Source organism: Mauremys reevesii, linkage group 2, assembly GCF_016161935.1.
Source record: "Mauremys reevesii isolate NIE-2019 linkage group 2, ASM1616193v1, whole genome shotgun sequence".
NCBI lineage: Eukaryota > Metazoa > Chordata > Testudines > Geoemydidae > Mauremys > Mauremys reevesii.
The window spans coordinates 60,989,303-61,004,764 of NC_052624.1; the positions used below are offsets into that span (position 1 = coordinate 60,989,303).

Sequence of the window (15,462 nt, forward strand, 5' to 3'; positions counted from 1 at the left end):
TTTATGTATGCAGTATTTTTACTTTCAGGTAAGCGGAGGACGTTGTGAATAATAACCATAGTGTCCGTTCATATCAGTGGGATGAGAACCCCACCTGGTTGCACAAACAACTGAATTCCTGTTGAAAGAGGATGTTGCTAGTCAAGATCTTTACATTAAAAGTTCTGATCTCCTTGGTTCTTTTCCTCTAGGCCCCTCTCATTCCCCTTGGTCCTTATCATTAACCTCCCTTGGCAAGTTTTCTGCCTGCCCTTTGCCTCACCTCCGTGATCCTTCTTCCCGTCCTATAACTTACTTGGATTTTCCTCATCTCAATCTGCTCTCTTATCCCCTGAAGCTTTTACCCTATGACTTGCTCCCATTTGTTCTCCTCCCCCTTTCCCAGACCCTGTTCCCGTCTCCCACCCTATAGAGCCTGTTCCCTTTAGCCTTACACCCTGCCCTGTGCATTGTTATGCCTATCCTACTGCATTGCTCCACTAGTAGATGCACTGAATACAAGAGAGGGAGTTGGGTAACAGAGCATTAAACGAACATAAAAATGGCCATCCTGGGTCAGACCAATGGTCCATCTAGCCCAGTGTCTTGTCTCTGACAGTGATCAGTTCCTGCAATCTGGGGTACTGATGTTTCCCAAACCTAGCTATCTAGGAACTACTCAGCTTCTCGGATTCTCAGTAGTATCTGTATTTGCCCTTCCAATCCAAGAATCTTTTCTTCCAGCACAGCCACCAACTTGCACTTCATACACAGGAATCCCTTCCAGCTCAGGCAAGAAAGAAAACATGCAGGTCACCACCACAGTTCCATCGCTAGCCACTGTGAAATCACAGAGCTCAACCTCTCTCTCTAACCTACGTCCAAAACACTCCTGTTAGCTGCCTCTGTTGCCTAGTAAGTGACTTTTTATATCAACTCTTCCAGCTCAGCCCTGCCCCTCACTACCAGAAAGTGATGAGCCACTCAGACTTCAAGCAGCAGGGCTGATCAAAGCAGCAAGGGTCAGAGCCATGCCGGCCTTACCAAGGCACCCCAATGCACATGGTCTACACCCTCCCCCATTCCTGTTGCCAGTCCCCAATCCCAACCTCCAAGAAAGAACCCCAGCTTGATGTTCCCAGATATCTACCCTTTGTTTCCACCAATTTATTCCTTAGCTTTTTGCATATCTACTTACCATGCAACCAGAAACCCAGTTGAACTAACAGTTGGGACAGCAGCATGTTTAGGAGGTTGAGAGACTGCAGCAGCACAATGGGGAAGCAAGTTAGGAATCTGCTTAAATACGCATGTCATAGCCTGTGCCACTTTCCAGCTGCAAAAATTCTACATTGCTATAAAATAGCACCTACTTCTTGATGGGCTTTTCCAGCATTTTGAGGTCCTATTTCCAGAATCTTCCACCTGGAAACCGATCAGGATTCTAAAGAATAACCTGGATAGGTTTTTTTCATTGGCGGTAGGGAGTGGAGGGACAGAAGAGTGAGGATGGATCAAAAGAGAAAAATGGGACAAAAGTGTATTGACATTGCCAGCTTCAAAAAAGGTAGCAGGAAGTTCTCAAACTCGGCACTCGGAGAGACATATATTGACAGTAGCAATTTACAGGAATAAAAGGAAGGGAAAGCAAAACAAAGAACTGAGAAGAATAAGATAGAATAGGAAAATGGGGTTGAAGCAAGAATTCTTGCAGGAGTAGTAGGGCAGCTTGCAAGTTCAGGTCAAGGAGAAAAGTAGCATTTATAACTACTACCAATGTAAAGAGAAATAGTGACTGCCAGCATAAACAAAATCATCCTTCGTTTCCAAAACACAAACCATCAGCTTCTACAGATGACATTTTTCTGCAAAGCAATGAAGCCAAGGATGTGTTTTAGTTTTCAACCAGAGAAAGTATTTTGGGATTAGTTTCATCTTCAATACTAATGAAATTTTTCATGGATGCATTGCTTTTAATAGTAAAACTGTGCAGTATAAACATAGCATAGATTGCCTCCCAGGCTCTCTTTTGGAACATTTTCCTGATAAGGCTACTAACATTATACACTATGTGTAGTATAGAATCTCCCTACACTCAGATCGTTCATTCCCATGAACAATGTTATGAGCGTGGCATTTATTTTCTCTCTTTCTTTCAGTGATATTTCCTTGGCTTACTTCTCTGGGAAAAATATTAAAGAAACCCCTAGTACAATCTGTATAGTTAGTTAGCCCATCTGAGTGCAATTATTTAATCAAGTTCACAATTTCTTATCTTATGGTGAATTTGGCTTCATGTACAGCATGCATGGCAAATATAGAGATGAGAGATTTGCTAAGAAAGCCTTCTGCAAAGCAGTAACCAAGCCTTGACTTTGACACGGGGGTGAATATATAGTGCAACCAGTGTCTTGAACACACTGTCTGTGGGCCTCCATAGCCAATATGTAGCACTGCATTTTTGCCCATCAAGTGTTGCTCAATATTAATAAATTTAAAAGTTAACTCAAAGGGATTCTCAGTAAAGAAGATGGTAAAAAGTTCTGTTAGGTCTCTGGGCTTTGTAAAGTCTTACCAGTAGCTTGTTCTAATAGTTCATTTTGAAAACCTAGTAATCTTTTACTGAGTTGGTAACCATGGAGGCTAGTGATAGAGAAGTGACGAAAAATTACCTCCTCCCTGCCTCCAAAAACTGCAGAGAGTTTGCAGACAAGAACCTTCCCTTGTTAGAATGATTCCTGGTGGGTCCCTGTGATGAAAAATATTGCTATGCAGCAAGCAAACGGTTCCCCTAAGAACATTAAGAAGCAAAGAATTTGAAGAGCACACCATGACTCCTCACACTCTCTTTTCAGAGAGCATTATTCTATGCACACACACCTTCCAACAGATTAATCTGTATAAACCATCACCTGTATCCTGTAAAACCTCAGAGTAACCAACACCTTGGGAATGGAGGCTGTTCATAACTCTGAAATGTTTGCAACTCTCAACAAAACCTTATGCTGGTTCTTTCAAAAGTTTACAACTGAACATTGACTTAATACAGCTTTGAAAATTTACTATGCAGAAGAAAAATGCTGCTTTCCCTTTTTCTTTAGTAGTTTACATTTAGCACAGTACTGTGCTATATTTGCTTTATTTGGTTTTGTTTCTGCTGCTGCCTGATTGTGTACTTCCAGTTCCAAATGAGGTGTGTGGTTGACTGGTCAGTTCGTAACTCTGGTGTTTGTATCTCTGAGGTTCTACTGTACTTAGTGTTGTTGTATACCAGTAGGTTTTGTACATACACAAAAATTCTGTATTGAAAGATAATTTGTTTTTGCTACACAGAATTCTAATCTATTATCAAATGCTATATTTTTCTTCATATTAGGAAACCAGATAGGAGAGAGAGGCTTATATAGATTGCTTTATTTCTTGTAACCGCTGACAAAGTGTTTTTCTAAGTCATTTAAGAGTGAAGTATAAACTTGCACTTATTTTTCTGCAGGGATATAAAAGAAAATCTCTATCATGTGTTTAGAAAACAGGGTTTCATACTTTTCCAAATCTCATTTGTTTGATTTCACTGATAAATTCATCACTGATAATTTTACACAACAGTCACTGAGTGTTTGTACTCTTCTGCAACCACCTTAGATAACTTTCATGTGGAAACAGGATAAACAAGCCAAGCTGAAAGCATTCAGCAAACAAACCCTGCACATTACATCAAGTAAAAACACAAAAGAACTGTGCTACCAGTAAACTGTTGCCAGAACACTGACATACCTGGGTCTTTGCCAAGTTTTTCTTTTTTTCAAGCTTTGACTAGCATTACCTTATGTTACAGTTACCCTTCAACAGTAGTCAAACTTCGACAGCACCCTTTTTTGCCAATATAATATAGCCAAAAGTAAGAAAGCTTCTTACCCCAAATGGTGGATATGAAGTAGCAGCGGCAGCAGAGGCAACACCCACTGTGGGAGGTGGTATTCCTGAAGAAGAAGGTGGGAACAGACCCAAGGCATTCAGATTTAATCCAGGAATTAAATGTGCTTGAAGCTGCAACGGCAGAAGAATTATTTAGCTTTACAATGTAAGTTATTAAATTTAATCAAAATCCTAGTTGGAACAATGTAATAGCCTCTTGTGTAAAGATCCCAATGTTTTATTTTAAATCTACATTCTTGAGGATTCAGATTTCAGACCTATAACCCAGACAACTCACTTAGGCCAATAAGGTTAAAAGCTTGGCTCTAATGTGACAGACAGTGAGGTGTCTCTCACTACAACTTTATTTTTCAATGAAGTGGCCCACAAGATTGGAGAAAAGAAATCCAAGTGACAGGCAGACCTTTAGACCGCATGCTTAGAATAAGGTTTAGTACAAAAACCTGCTTGACTTTGTGATAGGAAGTCAACAGTCCTTTAGAAACAGAGCGGCTCCACCCATAACCACTAATTCTCCTTACCTCCCACACTGCTAAAACTGCAGGTGGACTGCAGAGTGTTTAGTGTGAAATTCCCCCACAGTGCTCACAGAGTTAGCATTAACTATATAGAAGCTGCATGTCACTTATTAGATCAATGGTTCTCAAGCTATTTACCACTGTGGGCCACATCAACACAATATACACCTCTACCTCGATATAACATTGTCCTCAGGAGCCAAAGAAATCTTACCGCATTATAGGTGAAATCCCATTATATCAAACTTGCTTTGATCCACTGGAGTGCACAGCCCCCCCCCCGGAGCGCTGCTTTACCGCATTATATCCGAACTCGTGTTATATTGGATTGCGTTGTATCTGGGTACAGGTGTATATACTACCTGTATGACCCTGAGGATGTCACATGGGCCGCAGCTGCTTGCTGATTGGGCCGCAAGCAGCCCACGGGTTGAGAACCACTGGACTAGATTGTTCCTGGGCAATTTTACCATGCCTAATTACAAGGAGGTGTTGTAACATTCTAACACACTCCAGAATCTTCAGTTAAGCTCCAGTTCTTCCCCTCCTCCCCCGCCAAGTTATTTTCCTGCCATACAATTTGAAATATTAAACCTGTTACAGCTGGGACAGAGACCTCATTTAAGGCCATCACTAGAAACAAACTGTGGGACATTAGCTGCTAGGGATTCCTTTATTGCCAAAGACCAAGCTAAAACTGCAGCTATAGGGCAACAAACTAACTTGGAATGACTGGTCAAAATCCATCCAATAAAGCATTAGAAAAAAACCCCAACATACTTCCCACCCACTGCGAAGGTGGTGAAGAACAGCCCTGGTATTTCTGATCAGTCTGGACAAGCAGGAAACACCGGCAACTGAAAGACATTTCCCACCTGACATCCAGAACAGAAGGTTTTGGTTAAGTGTTGATATATATCTGAATTTTTCATAGAATCATAAAAACGTAGGGCTAGACGGGATCTCAGGAGGTCATCTAGTCCAGCCCCATGCACTGAAGCAGGAACAATTACACCTAGACCAACCCTGACAGGAGTTCGTCCAATCTGTTCTTAAAAACCTCCAATGACCGGGATTCAACAACCTCCCTTGGAAGCCTATTCTAGTATTATCTATCTTTAGAGTTAAAACGTTTTTTCCTAATAGCTAACCTAAATCTCCCTTGCTGTAGATTAAGCAGATAACTTCTTTTCCTACCTTCAGCGGATATGGAGAACAACTGACCACCATTTTCTTTATAAACAGCCTTAACATATTTGAAGACTTATCAGTCCCCATCCCCCTCCAGTCTTTTCTCAAGAATAAACATGCCCAGGTCTTTTTTTAACCTTTCCTCATTCCCTTTTATCATTTTTGTTGCTCTCCTCTGGACTCTCCCCATTTTGTCCACATCTTTACTAAAAGGTGGTGCCTAGAACTGGACACAGTACTCCACGTGAGGATTCAACAGTGCTGAGTAGAGCAGAACAATTACCTCCTTTGCATCACAAATGCATCACACTGCTGATTTTCATTCAATTTGTGATCCATTACAACCCCATAATCAGTGCTTTTAAACTTTTTTTCATTTGCGGACCCCTAAAAAATTTCAAATGGAGATGTGGACTGCTTTGGAAATCTTAAACGTAGTCTGTGGACCCCTAGGGTTCTGCAGACCACAGGGCGAAAACCACTGTTCTATGGTAATAACTTTTTGTGGACCCCCAAAAGTCCATGGACCACAGGTTGAAAATCACTGCCCTAGGTCCTTTTCAGCAGCACTACCGCCTAGCCAGTTATTCTCCATTTTGTAGTTGTGCATTTGATTTTTTCCTTCCTAAGTGTAGTGTTTTGCATGTGTCTTTACTTAATTTTTTCTGGTTGATTTCAGACTAATTCTCCAATTTATCAAGGTCATTTTGAATTCCAATCCTATTCTCCAAAGTACTTACAACACATCCCATGTTGGTGTCATCCACAAGTATTATAAGCACATACTCCACTCCATCATCCAAGGCATTAATGAAAATGTTGAGTAGTATCACACCTAGGACAGACCCATGCAGGGCCCCACTAGATTCATCCCATTTTGACAGGCTGTACTCAGGAGTAATTATGAACAGTTTGCTTTCAACCAGTTGTGCACTCACCTTATGGTAAATTTCATCTAGACCACATTTGCCTACTTTACTTATGAGAATGTCATGTGGGGCTCTATAAAAAGCCTTACTAAAGTCAAGATATATCACGTCTACATCTTCCCCCTATCCACTAGGTCAGTAACCCTGTCAAAGAAGGAAACTAAATTGGCTTGGCATGATTTGTTCTTGACAAATCCATATTGGATACTAATTATCCTATTATCCTCTTGGTGCTTAAACTCATCGTTTAATAAATTTGTTTCAGTATCTTTCCAGGTACCGAAGTTAAGCTAACTGGCTTAAAATTCCCCAGGTCTTCTTTGTTGCCTTTTTAAAAGATAGGTATTATATTTGACCTTCTCCAGTCCTCTGGAACCCTCACCTGCCCTCCATGAGTTCTCAAAGATAAATTGCTAGTGATTCTGAGACTGCTTGAGTTAATTCTTTAAGCACACTAAGATGAATTTCATCATATCCTGCCGACTTGAATAGATCTAACTTATCAAAATATTTTTGAACCGTTTCTATCCCTATTTTGGCTTGTGTTCTTTCCCCCTTCTTGTTACTATTGTGTAAAAGCATTTGATTACAATTAACCTTTTTAGTGAAGACTGAAGCAAAATAAGCATTGAACACCCAGCCTTCTTGGTGTCATCCATTATTAGCTCTCCTTCCCCGTTAAGTAGTGGACCTACGCTTTCTTTTGTCTTTCTATTGCTCCTAATAGAACCTCCTGTTATGTCCTTTTATGTCTCTTGTTAGGAGTAACTCATTTTGTGCCTTACTCTTTCTGATTTTCTCCCTACATGCTTGTACTATTCTTTTGTTCTTAAAGTTAGCAATTGGTCCATGTTTCCACATTTTGGAGGATGGTTTACCCAAGTCTTCTCTGGTCTACCAATCTCTACCTGTGACACTGTCGAATTACAGGGTAATACTTTTTTGCATTAGATAATCAGCAACTATATTTCATAGGCGTACAATTTCTTTACCTTCCAAATTAAAAAGGACATACTTCTACTCCCAAATTAAAGAGCGAGTCCTATACATGAGAAAATAGGAAACTAAGGAAAAGTCTCATTTACAGATTAAAGTTACCAAATAAAAAAATTGCTCTTATTATATTAAAAACAGAACAGCAGCAGGAAACTAGAAAGCATGTCCTTCAAGTAATTTATACTACTGTGGCATCAAATGAACATTCATAACACATAAAAACTCCTTTCCAGTCTCCACAAAGACGACAAAGGAAGGTACTTTTGAAGTAAAATTATTCTTCATTTCCTTCATCTAAGTCAATTTTCCCTACCCAAAAGAGATCCAATATATATAAATATAGACTTAAAGAATCTCTCAGAAATAAACTTCCAAAAAGGACCAAGCCATAAAAAAAGACTCACATTCATAGCAGCAATATCATTTTCATAGGACTCCCTGATTTTCTTCATTATTTCTTCCTCGGCCTTGGCACAAGTTTCAATACTGCCTTTAACTGTAATGGTCCGTTCAGGATTATAGAGTGTCAAGTCCTGCAGTCTGCAGACAAAACAGAAATCCAATTAATTACTATTCAAACAGTAGATGGTAATCAAAACTTATCAGTTGAAGCTGGGGAATTTTGAAACTGGCAGATTTTCCCTGGAACAATGGAACATACAGGATCAATTTGCAGCAGAACTCAAACATGGTTCTAACAGAATCTGAAAGAATGCTTCCCTCACAAAAGACTGGAGTAAAATTAGTGCAATGTGATTCAGTGTCAAATGGTTAAGATTTGCTTGGATGTGTCACAGATTCTAGCAAGGAGAGATTACTTACCTTGGACAGTAACCTGAGATCTTTGAGATGTGTCCCTCTGGGTGCCTCACATCAGGATATACACCCACCTCTTGACTGGAGATCTTTGTCAGCAGTGTCTGCAGGTCCACACCTGTGCGCCCCAGACACCTTTGGGCCCGAAAAGGAGGAGCAGAATTTGAGAACTCAAATTCCTTCTCAATCACAGAAGTCTAAAGAAAGAGATTCTGAGGCAGAGAGGAAAGAGAGTAGGTAGTGGAGCACCCACAGGGGGACACATCTTGAAAAACTCAAGTTACTGCACAAGGTAAGTAATCTCCTTCTTTGTCAAGTAGTGTCCCTACGGGTGCTCCAGGTCAGGAGACTCTCTGTGCCTCTATCACGGAGGAAAGTGCGGAGGAAGTGGATTCAATCTGTACTGTAGACAGTGTCACCAAAGGCCATGTCAGTCCTGGAGTCAGGCATGAGAGCATAATGCTGGTAAAATGTGTGCAGCGAAGAGCAGGTGGCTGCCCTGCAGACGTTTGAGATGGGTATATTTTTAAGAAGAGCTACAGAGATCAAGGATTATTGCTGAATCTGAGGGGAATGAGGCTTTGTAGCATGACGACATAACCTAGAATCCATTTGGACAATCTTTGGGAGGAGATTGGAAGTCCCCTAATTCATTCTGAAACACAGATGAAGAGTCTAGGAGAAATCCAAAAGGGCCTGGTCCTGTCAAGATAAGAGGCAAGAGCTCTTAACATCCATAGAGAGTGTGGCTTGGTGTAAAATAGTGGGTAGTAAATCTTTAGATTAATGTGGAATTCAGAAGAGACTTCAGGAAGGAAGCAAAGATGTGGACATCCCCATAGGTTCAAATGGGGGATTTCCTCAGAGCACTGAGAACTAAGGAGAGGTCCCATGGCAGACTTGGCTTCTTGACAGGAAGGAAGAGGTTGAATAGGCCTTTGATAAATCTTGCTGGTAGGGTGAATGAAGACTGAACACTTCTACAAGGAGCTGTGATGGCAACTACCTGAACTTTGATGAAGCTTAGCATTAAGCCTGTGGTCTTTAAATCCAGAAGGTAATAAAGGATGTGAGACAAAGAGAACTCAAGAGAAAGCATAGCTTGATGGTTGCACCAAGCCTGGAAGCGTTTCCACTTTTACAGGTAAATTTTCCTGTATTCAGTGTTGTTGTAGCCACGTTGGCTTAAGGATATTAGCGAAACACAGTGGTTGAAGAAATCTCTTTTATTGGACCAACTTCTTGTTGGTGAGAAAGACAAGTTTTCGATTTTACACACAGCTCTTCTTCAGCTCAAACATTTGTCTCTTTACCAACAGAAGCTGGTCCAGTAAAAGACATTACCTCACCCACTTTGTTTCTCTGGTAAGTTTTCCTAGCTGTTGGCTCTGATGTTAAGCAGTACCCTTTTAACTTCTGGAGAGCAGATCTCTTCTATACCAGACAGCCACTGAATAGCCACACTGAGACAAAGTGTTGTGAGATTGTGGTAGGTGACCAAACCCAAATCCTGGGTGAGGAGAGTTGGGATTACAGGAAGGCAGAGAGGAGGCTGCAGGGACAAATCAATCAGCTCTATGAACCACACCTGTCTCAGCCATGATGGCCCTATGAGCAAGGGTGGTGAGTTATATGGGCCCATGGTGCCTGGGCTCCAGGAATATTCAGAGCCGGGGGCCGGGCTCCACCAATTTTTGGAGCCGGGTCTCTCCCCGGCTCTGCCTGGAGCGTCCCCCAGCCCCCGCACACCCCCACCCCCATATTCATCTCCCCCAGACCCCGGAGCGTTCCCTGGCCCCCGCCTGCCACCCCCTGCACGCCTCCCCTGGGCTGTCCCTGCCTGATTGAAAGCGGGTGGCTGCCCTGCTGCTCCGCCCTGCTATCCCTCACCTGCGCTGTCAGCTGTTGCTGCCTAAGGCTAGGCTACAGCACAAGAGCAGTGCCAGCAGCAGACTGAGGCAGCTGGCTGCTGCTGCACCTGAGGAGGGGGAGGAGGCACAAACATGATTGGCAGCCCTCCCCTCCCCCAGCACCCATTGGGAGGTGACGCCGAGGGGGCTTCCAGCTGGGAAACATCTTGGAGTGGATCTTACTCACCTGAGCAGCTGCAGGGGCTTTGGTGAGTGAGTGTCTGACCCTCTGATCCGCTCCCCATCCCCCACTCCTGCTCCACACCGGGCAAGGGGCAGCCCCATTCCCCACCCCCAGTGGGGCTATGGTTAGGGGCAGCAGCAGGGGAGGACACCACACATGACGGCAGGCCCCCCCATAGGGGAGAGGGCTTCTTAGACCTGAGAGGGGCCCTAGGAGTATGTGCAGTGACAGTGCTGAGAGTGTGAGGTGAGTGTGCTGACCGGGGGGCCCTCCCCCAGAGCCTGCTGCTGCCAGCAGGGAGAGAGTTTGGGGGAGTCCTCCTCTCTGGCCCTAGCAGCAGGGCAGCCTGTCTGCACCCCAAGCTCCTCATCCCTGGCCCCGCCCCATCCCAGAACCCACACCCCCGGCCAGAGCCCTCACCCCCTGCACCCCAACCCTCAGTCCCAGCCTTAAGCCCCCTCCTGCACTGTGAACCCCTCATCCCCGGCCCCACCCCAGAGCTCTCACCTGAGGGAAAAAACATGCAACTTAAATTTGGTGGTCAGTTTGGGGTATGATCGTGTTTAGCATGATACTTGATTATTTTACACCCTTTAAAGTATATAATTGGTTGTATACGGGTACAACAAAATATAATGTATTGAAGCAGGCAAGTGCTGCTTCTGACTTTCCACTTTTAATTGGCCCTTGTGATCTTGTAGCACCAGTGCATTGTAGCTTCATTTTATCCCAGCAACAAATTCCTGATTTGTAGGACCAGTAATAATCAACAATGGATAAATTCTTAATAAAAGTTACCCAGAGAAAAAGAAGAAAAGGATAATTCATCAAGTGACTACCTGAGTTCAACACCAAGCTTTCAGACTGAAGTTATATGAAAGAAAGATGCAGCAAATCTACAAGTCTCTCCCCCAGCCCTGCCTGAAGCGTCCCCCAGCCCCCTCCCACCCCCACCTCCATCCACGCATGCATCTCCCCCAGGCTCCGGAGCGTCCCCTGGCCCCCAGTCTTCATCAAGGAGTTTTCAGCAATCTTGGCTATCAAGATTTATGTGGTTGGAGTACAACAGCGAATTAGACAGAGCTTTTTGCTCAGCCTCCAAAACCTGTTCTGAAAAGAAGATCTTAATATTTTCTACGAAGGGCAAACCAACGTTTATTTCGTCCAGATTTCAAGATTGGAGACATGCGTTGCGTGGTTTTACATCACACGAAAAATCCTCCTGTCACAAGGAAGTGGTAATGAAGTATGCTGCTCTGCAATCACAGGTAAATGTTTCTGCACTAATGTCGGCCAGTTACAGAAAAGAATCAATCAGCTAGGAATGCACTGCCCAAAATTTTAACGGTGTTCAGTATCTAGCTCAACAAGGAATAGCATTACGTGGACATAATGAGAGTGATTCAAATTTGATGCAGCTCTTGTTGCTACGTAGTACAGATTCAGAGGAACTGAGACAGTGGCTTAGTCGCACAAAATACAAGTGGCTGTCACATGAGGTTAACAAAATAATCGCAATGATGGCGCTAAGACAAATTGTGCAAAAGATAAAGGCTTCAAAGTTTTATGCCATTGTAATGGATTAGACTACCAATTTGTCAAGAAAAGAACAAGTACGTTTTTCTTTAAGGTTCTTTTCTTGTGAAGACTGGGAGATTTATGAGGAGTTTATTGGGTTTTACCAAACTGACGCAATGGATGCTGCTTCTCTTTTCAGGAACCAATCATCCAGGTAAGGAAAGATGATGATACTCATCTGGAGAAGACAGGCTGCTGCAATTGAGAGAACTTTGGTGAAGACCCTTGAGGTGGTGCAGAGGCCGAAGGGAAGGATGTGACACAGGTACTGGTCCCTGCCCACCATAAAATGTAAAAATCGTTTGTGCAAGAGATGAATGACATGAAAATAAGCATCCTGAAGGTCAAGGGAAAGAAGCCAACCTCCTGGATCCAGAGAGGGAATTATTGTTGCTAGAGTCACCATTCTGAACCACTGGGAGCAGATTAATGTGTTTAAGGTCCTGAGATCCAGAATTGGTCTCCACTCACCGTTTGTCTTCAGGACAAGGAAATACTGAGAATAGAACCCTTTCCCCAATGATGTCCCATGGGACAGATTTGATCGTGCCCAGCTAAAAGGAATTGTACCTTTCATAAGAGATCTTTCTGAGCGAGTTCCCTGAAGAGGGATGGGAAATTGGAGGTGGAAAGGAGTTGAACTGATGGAATAGCCTGTAGAAATCACTTCCAGGATCCATCTGTCTGAGGTAATGAACTCCCAGGAATGTAGGAAATGAAAGAGATGATCCCCCCCCATAAGGGTAGGAAGGGAACAAACGTAACCTAGGATCCAAAGTGAGAGGTAATTTGTGATCCTTGACCAATGGGTCAAAACGGATATTTTGAAGACATTACTGGCTGGGGGAGGGCTGTTTCTTAGGGAATCTGAGCTTCACCGTGGAGTTCAGCCGGTCTTGTGGGCTGGTAGTGAAGTGGGCGAGGTCACTGAGTTGTCCTGCTCTATTTTCTTTTCATCACAGATTTATAGATGCTCAAAGATCATAGTGTCACCAGGAAGGCTTTGAGTGAGGGATCCATCCATGGCATCACTAACCAACTTGAGGCTTTTGAAAAGAAGGTGCTTGACCATATTTTGTATCTCTTGGGGGAGGCCGGAAGACTGCAGCCAGGAAGCTCAGCACATGACTAGCCATAGCCACAAAACATGCAGCTGTTTCAGCGGCATCTAGCGAGGCCTGGAAAGATGCCTTGGCAACTGTCTGTCCCTCTGTAATGAGGGCCTGAAATTGTTCTCTCTGCTTCTGAGTCAGGTGTTCAATAAAGATGAAAACTTTGACTAGAGACTGTGAAGTCACACTTTGCTATTGGTGCTTGATAATTGGCCACTCTGAACTGCAACTAGGCCAAGGAGTATTTCTGCCAAGAAGGTCCGATCATTTCAGCTGCTTATCAGATAGTGTTGAATGGAACTGAAGTTGCCTGCTCCATTGGTTGGCAGCCTCCACCCCAAAGATTTGGGAGGTGGATGGGAGGGAAAAAAAAAAAAGTACTCTGAGCCTCTAGGAGGGATGTAATACTTTTTGTCAGCTCATTTACATGTGACTGGGAGAGTGGCTGGAGTTTGCCATACCATGCTTGCTGGGGTAAACAAATCTTCACGGATGGGCAAGGCAATCCTTGCCTTGAGGAGGTGAATGAAGGATATCCATCCAAAGAATGGTGGATTTCCTGAATCTCCTCTAATGGGATTTGTAAGGTGTCTGCCTCACTTTTTATGAGTTCTTGAAAAGCCCAGAAGTCATCAGGGTAAGATGGCAGGGAGGCACAACAGATTCATCGGATGATGATTTGGATTTATGGGAAGGGGGTGCTTCTCCTCTTCCACTGCTTCCTGCTCTCCTGGAGGTATCTGGGTGGGAGGACCTAGGGCATCTCTAGAAAGGGTCTCCATATGGAATCCACAGATTCCAGTAAGCCAACTGTGATGAAGCATAAGGGAATGGGGCAGAACCCCAAGTTAGTCTTTGCCAGGGTAACCAGGTGTTCTTTCTGCTATGAGCTCCTTCTGCAGTGTGAACCTTTAGGAAGGGAGGTTGGAAGTTGGAGGAACCATGACAGACACATCTGTATCCATAAACTGGGCCACTGGTTGTTGGGTCAGTACCAAGCTCCGAGAAGAGATATGCGCTTCCATTGTTACCAAGGTTAGACAGGGAGACTGGTGAGGTGGTGTGGTGAATTTTGTAATGGTACCAGCTGGAAGTATCCCTCAGTACCCTCAAAGAGTCTGCATGGGGACAGCGTCAATACCGGAGGGTGAGTCACCATTGAAGAAACGGATGGAAGGTGAGTAGTCTCCATGAGATGAGTTGGTACTGGGGAGGAGTATCTCTCAGGACATCTAAATGACAGTGATTTGGGTTCTTTGAGGATTCAGAGGTTCCCATGAAACAGAAGCCTGGATGATACTGGGGACCCTGGATATGGTTCCTCAGGAGTAAAAATATCAGGCGGTCCTGGAGACTGCACTGAAATAAGCATGGTATGCTTTTCACCTTAGGCTACAGCCGACAGTACAGATAAAGACTTTATCTTGGTTCTGGCTTTTGGAGCAACTAAGTCAGGACTGGGATGTTGGTCCTGCTCTAGATGCTTTCTCAGTATACAACATAGTCTCCTAAGTTGGTACCATGGTTGCAGTATCAGAGGGACTGGGAGCCTCTGTAATGCCCACACTGGGACACGAGATACCTGAGACCCAGGATGCAACTTTCCCCTTCTTTTTTCTCAGTCTGGAGAATGTGGTCTTTTCTTCTTGGAAGGGCTGGGGAGTCCTCAGGGACCGCTGAACCAGAGGTGGTCAGTGCAACAGATGTACAGGGGTAACTCGGCTCCTGTGGGTCTCCGGGAGCCCTCCAAAAGTAGGAGTTCAAGTCTGTCCTCCCTCCATTTTTTAGATCTGTTTTTAAATCCGAAGAATTACATTTACAGGGAATGCGGGTTACTCCCAAGCAGCGAAGGCAGCTTGAATGTCTGTTGCTGAGGGGAAAGGACCTGCGACAGGTCTAGCAGGGTATGAAGTCCAGAGTCTTGGTTATAAACTTGCACTCAAGGCCGTGGATGCCCAACCTAGAGGCCCAAAGGGCAAACAAGGAGCAGGGAAAGGGAGAAACTCCCTCAAAGGACAAACTTTTGCTAATAACAGAAAAAATAACTAAAAACTAAAAGAAAAGGTATAAAGAAAGCAAGGTGTAGCAAGCCACGAGGCTCAACACTGCAACGCTCAGTCTCAAGCCACAGGCAGCTGAAAAGGCACTGGAGTGGTGACAGGTCAGCCCCTCCCTATAAACCCTTTTTTCAGGCACAGGGGTGTCTGGGGTGCAGGCGCATACACTGCTGACAAAAATTTCAGATAAGCGCGCACTGGTGCACACACATCCTGACATGGAGTGCTCATAGGGACACTATTTGAAGAAGAATTA

The 15,462-nt window shown here is 43.9% G+C and overlaps 1 protein-coding gene across 3 annotated transcripts in view; it reads right to left on the reverse strand.

The window, feature by feature from the left end:
- Positions 1–15,462, reverse strand: part of IGF2BP3 (insulin like growth factor 2 mRNA binding protein 3) — a 178,940-nt gene that overhangs the window by 45,692 nt on the left and 117,786 nt on the right. For all 3 annotated transcript variants that reach the window (XM_039522900.1, XM_039522901.1, XM_039522902.1), the window contains 2 exons: positions 7,954–8,089; positions 3,895–4,026 (listed from right to left, as the gene is read on the reverse strand). In XM_039522900.1, coding sequence (XP_039378834.1) covers positions 3,895–4,026; positions 7,954–8,089 — 268 coding nt within the window. The remainder of the gene's footprint in view (positions 1–3,894; positions 4,027–7,953; positions 8,090–15,462) is intronic.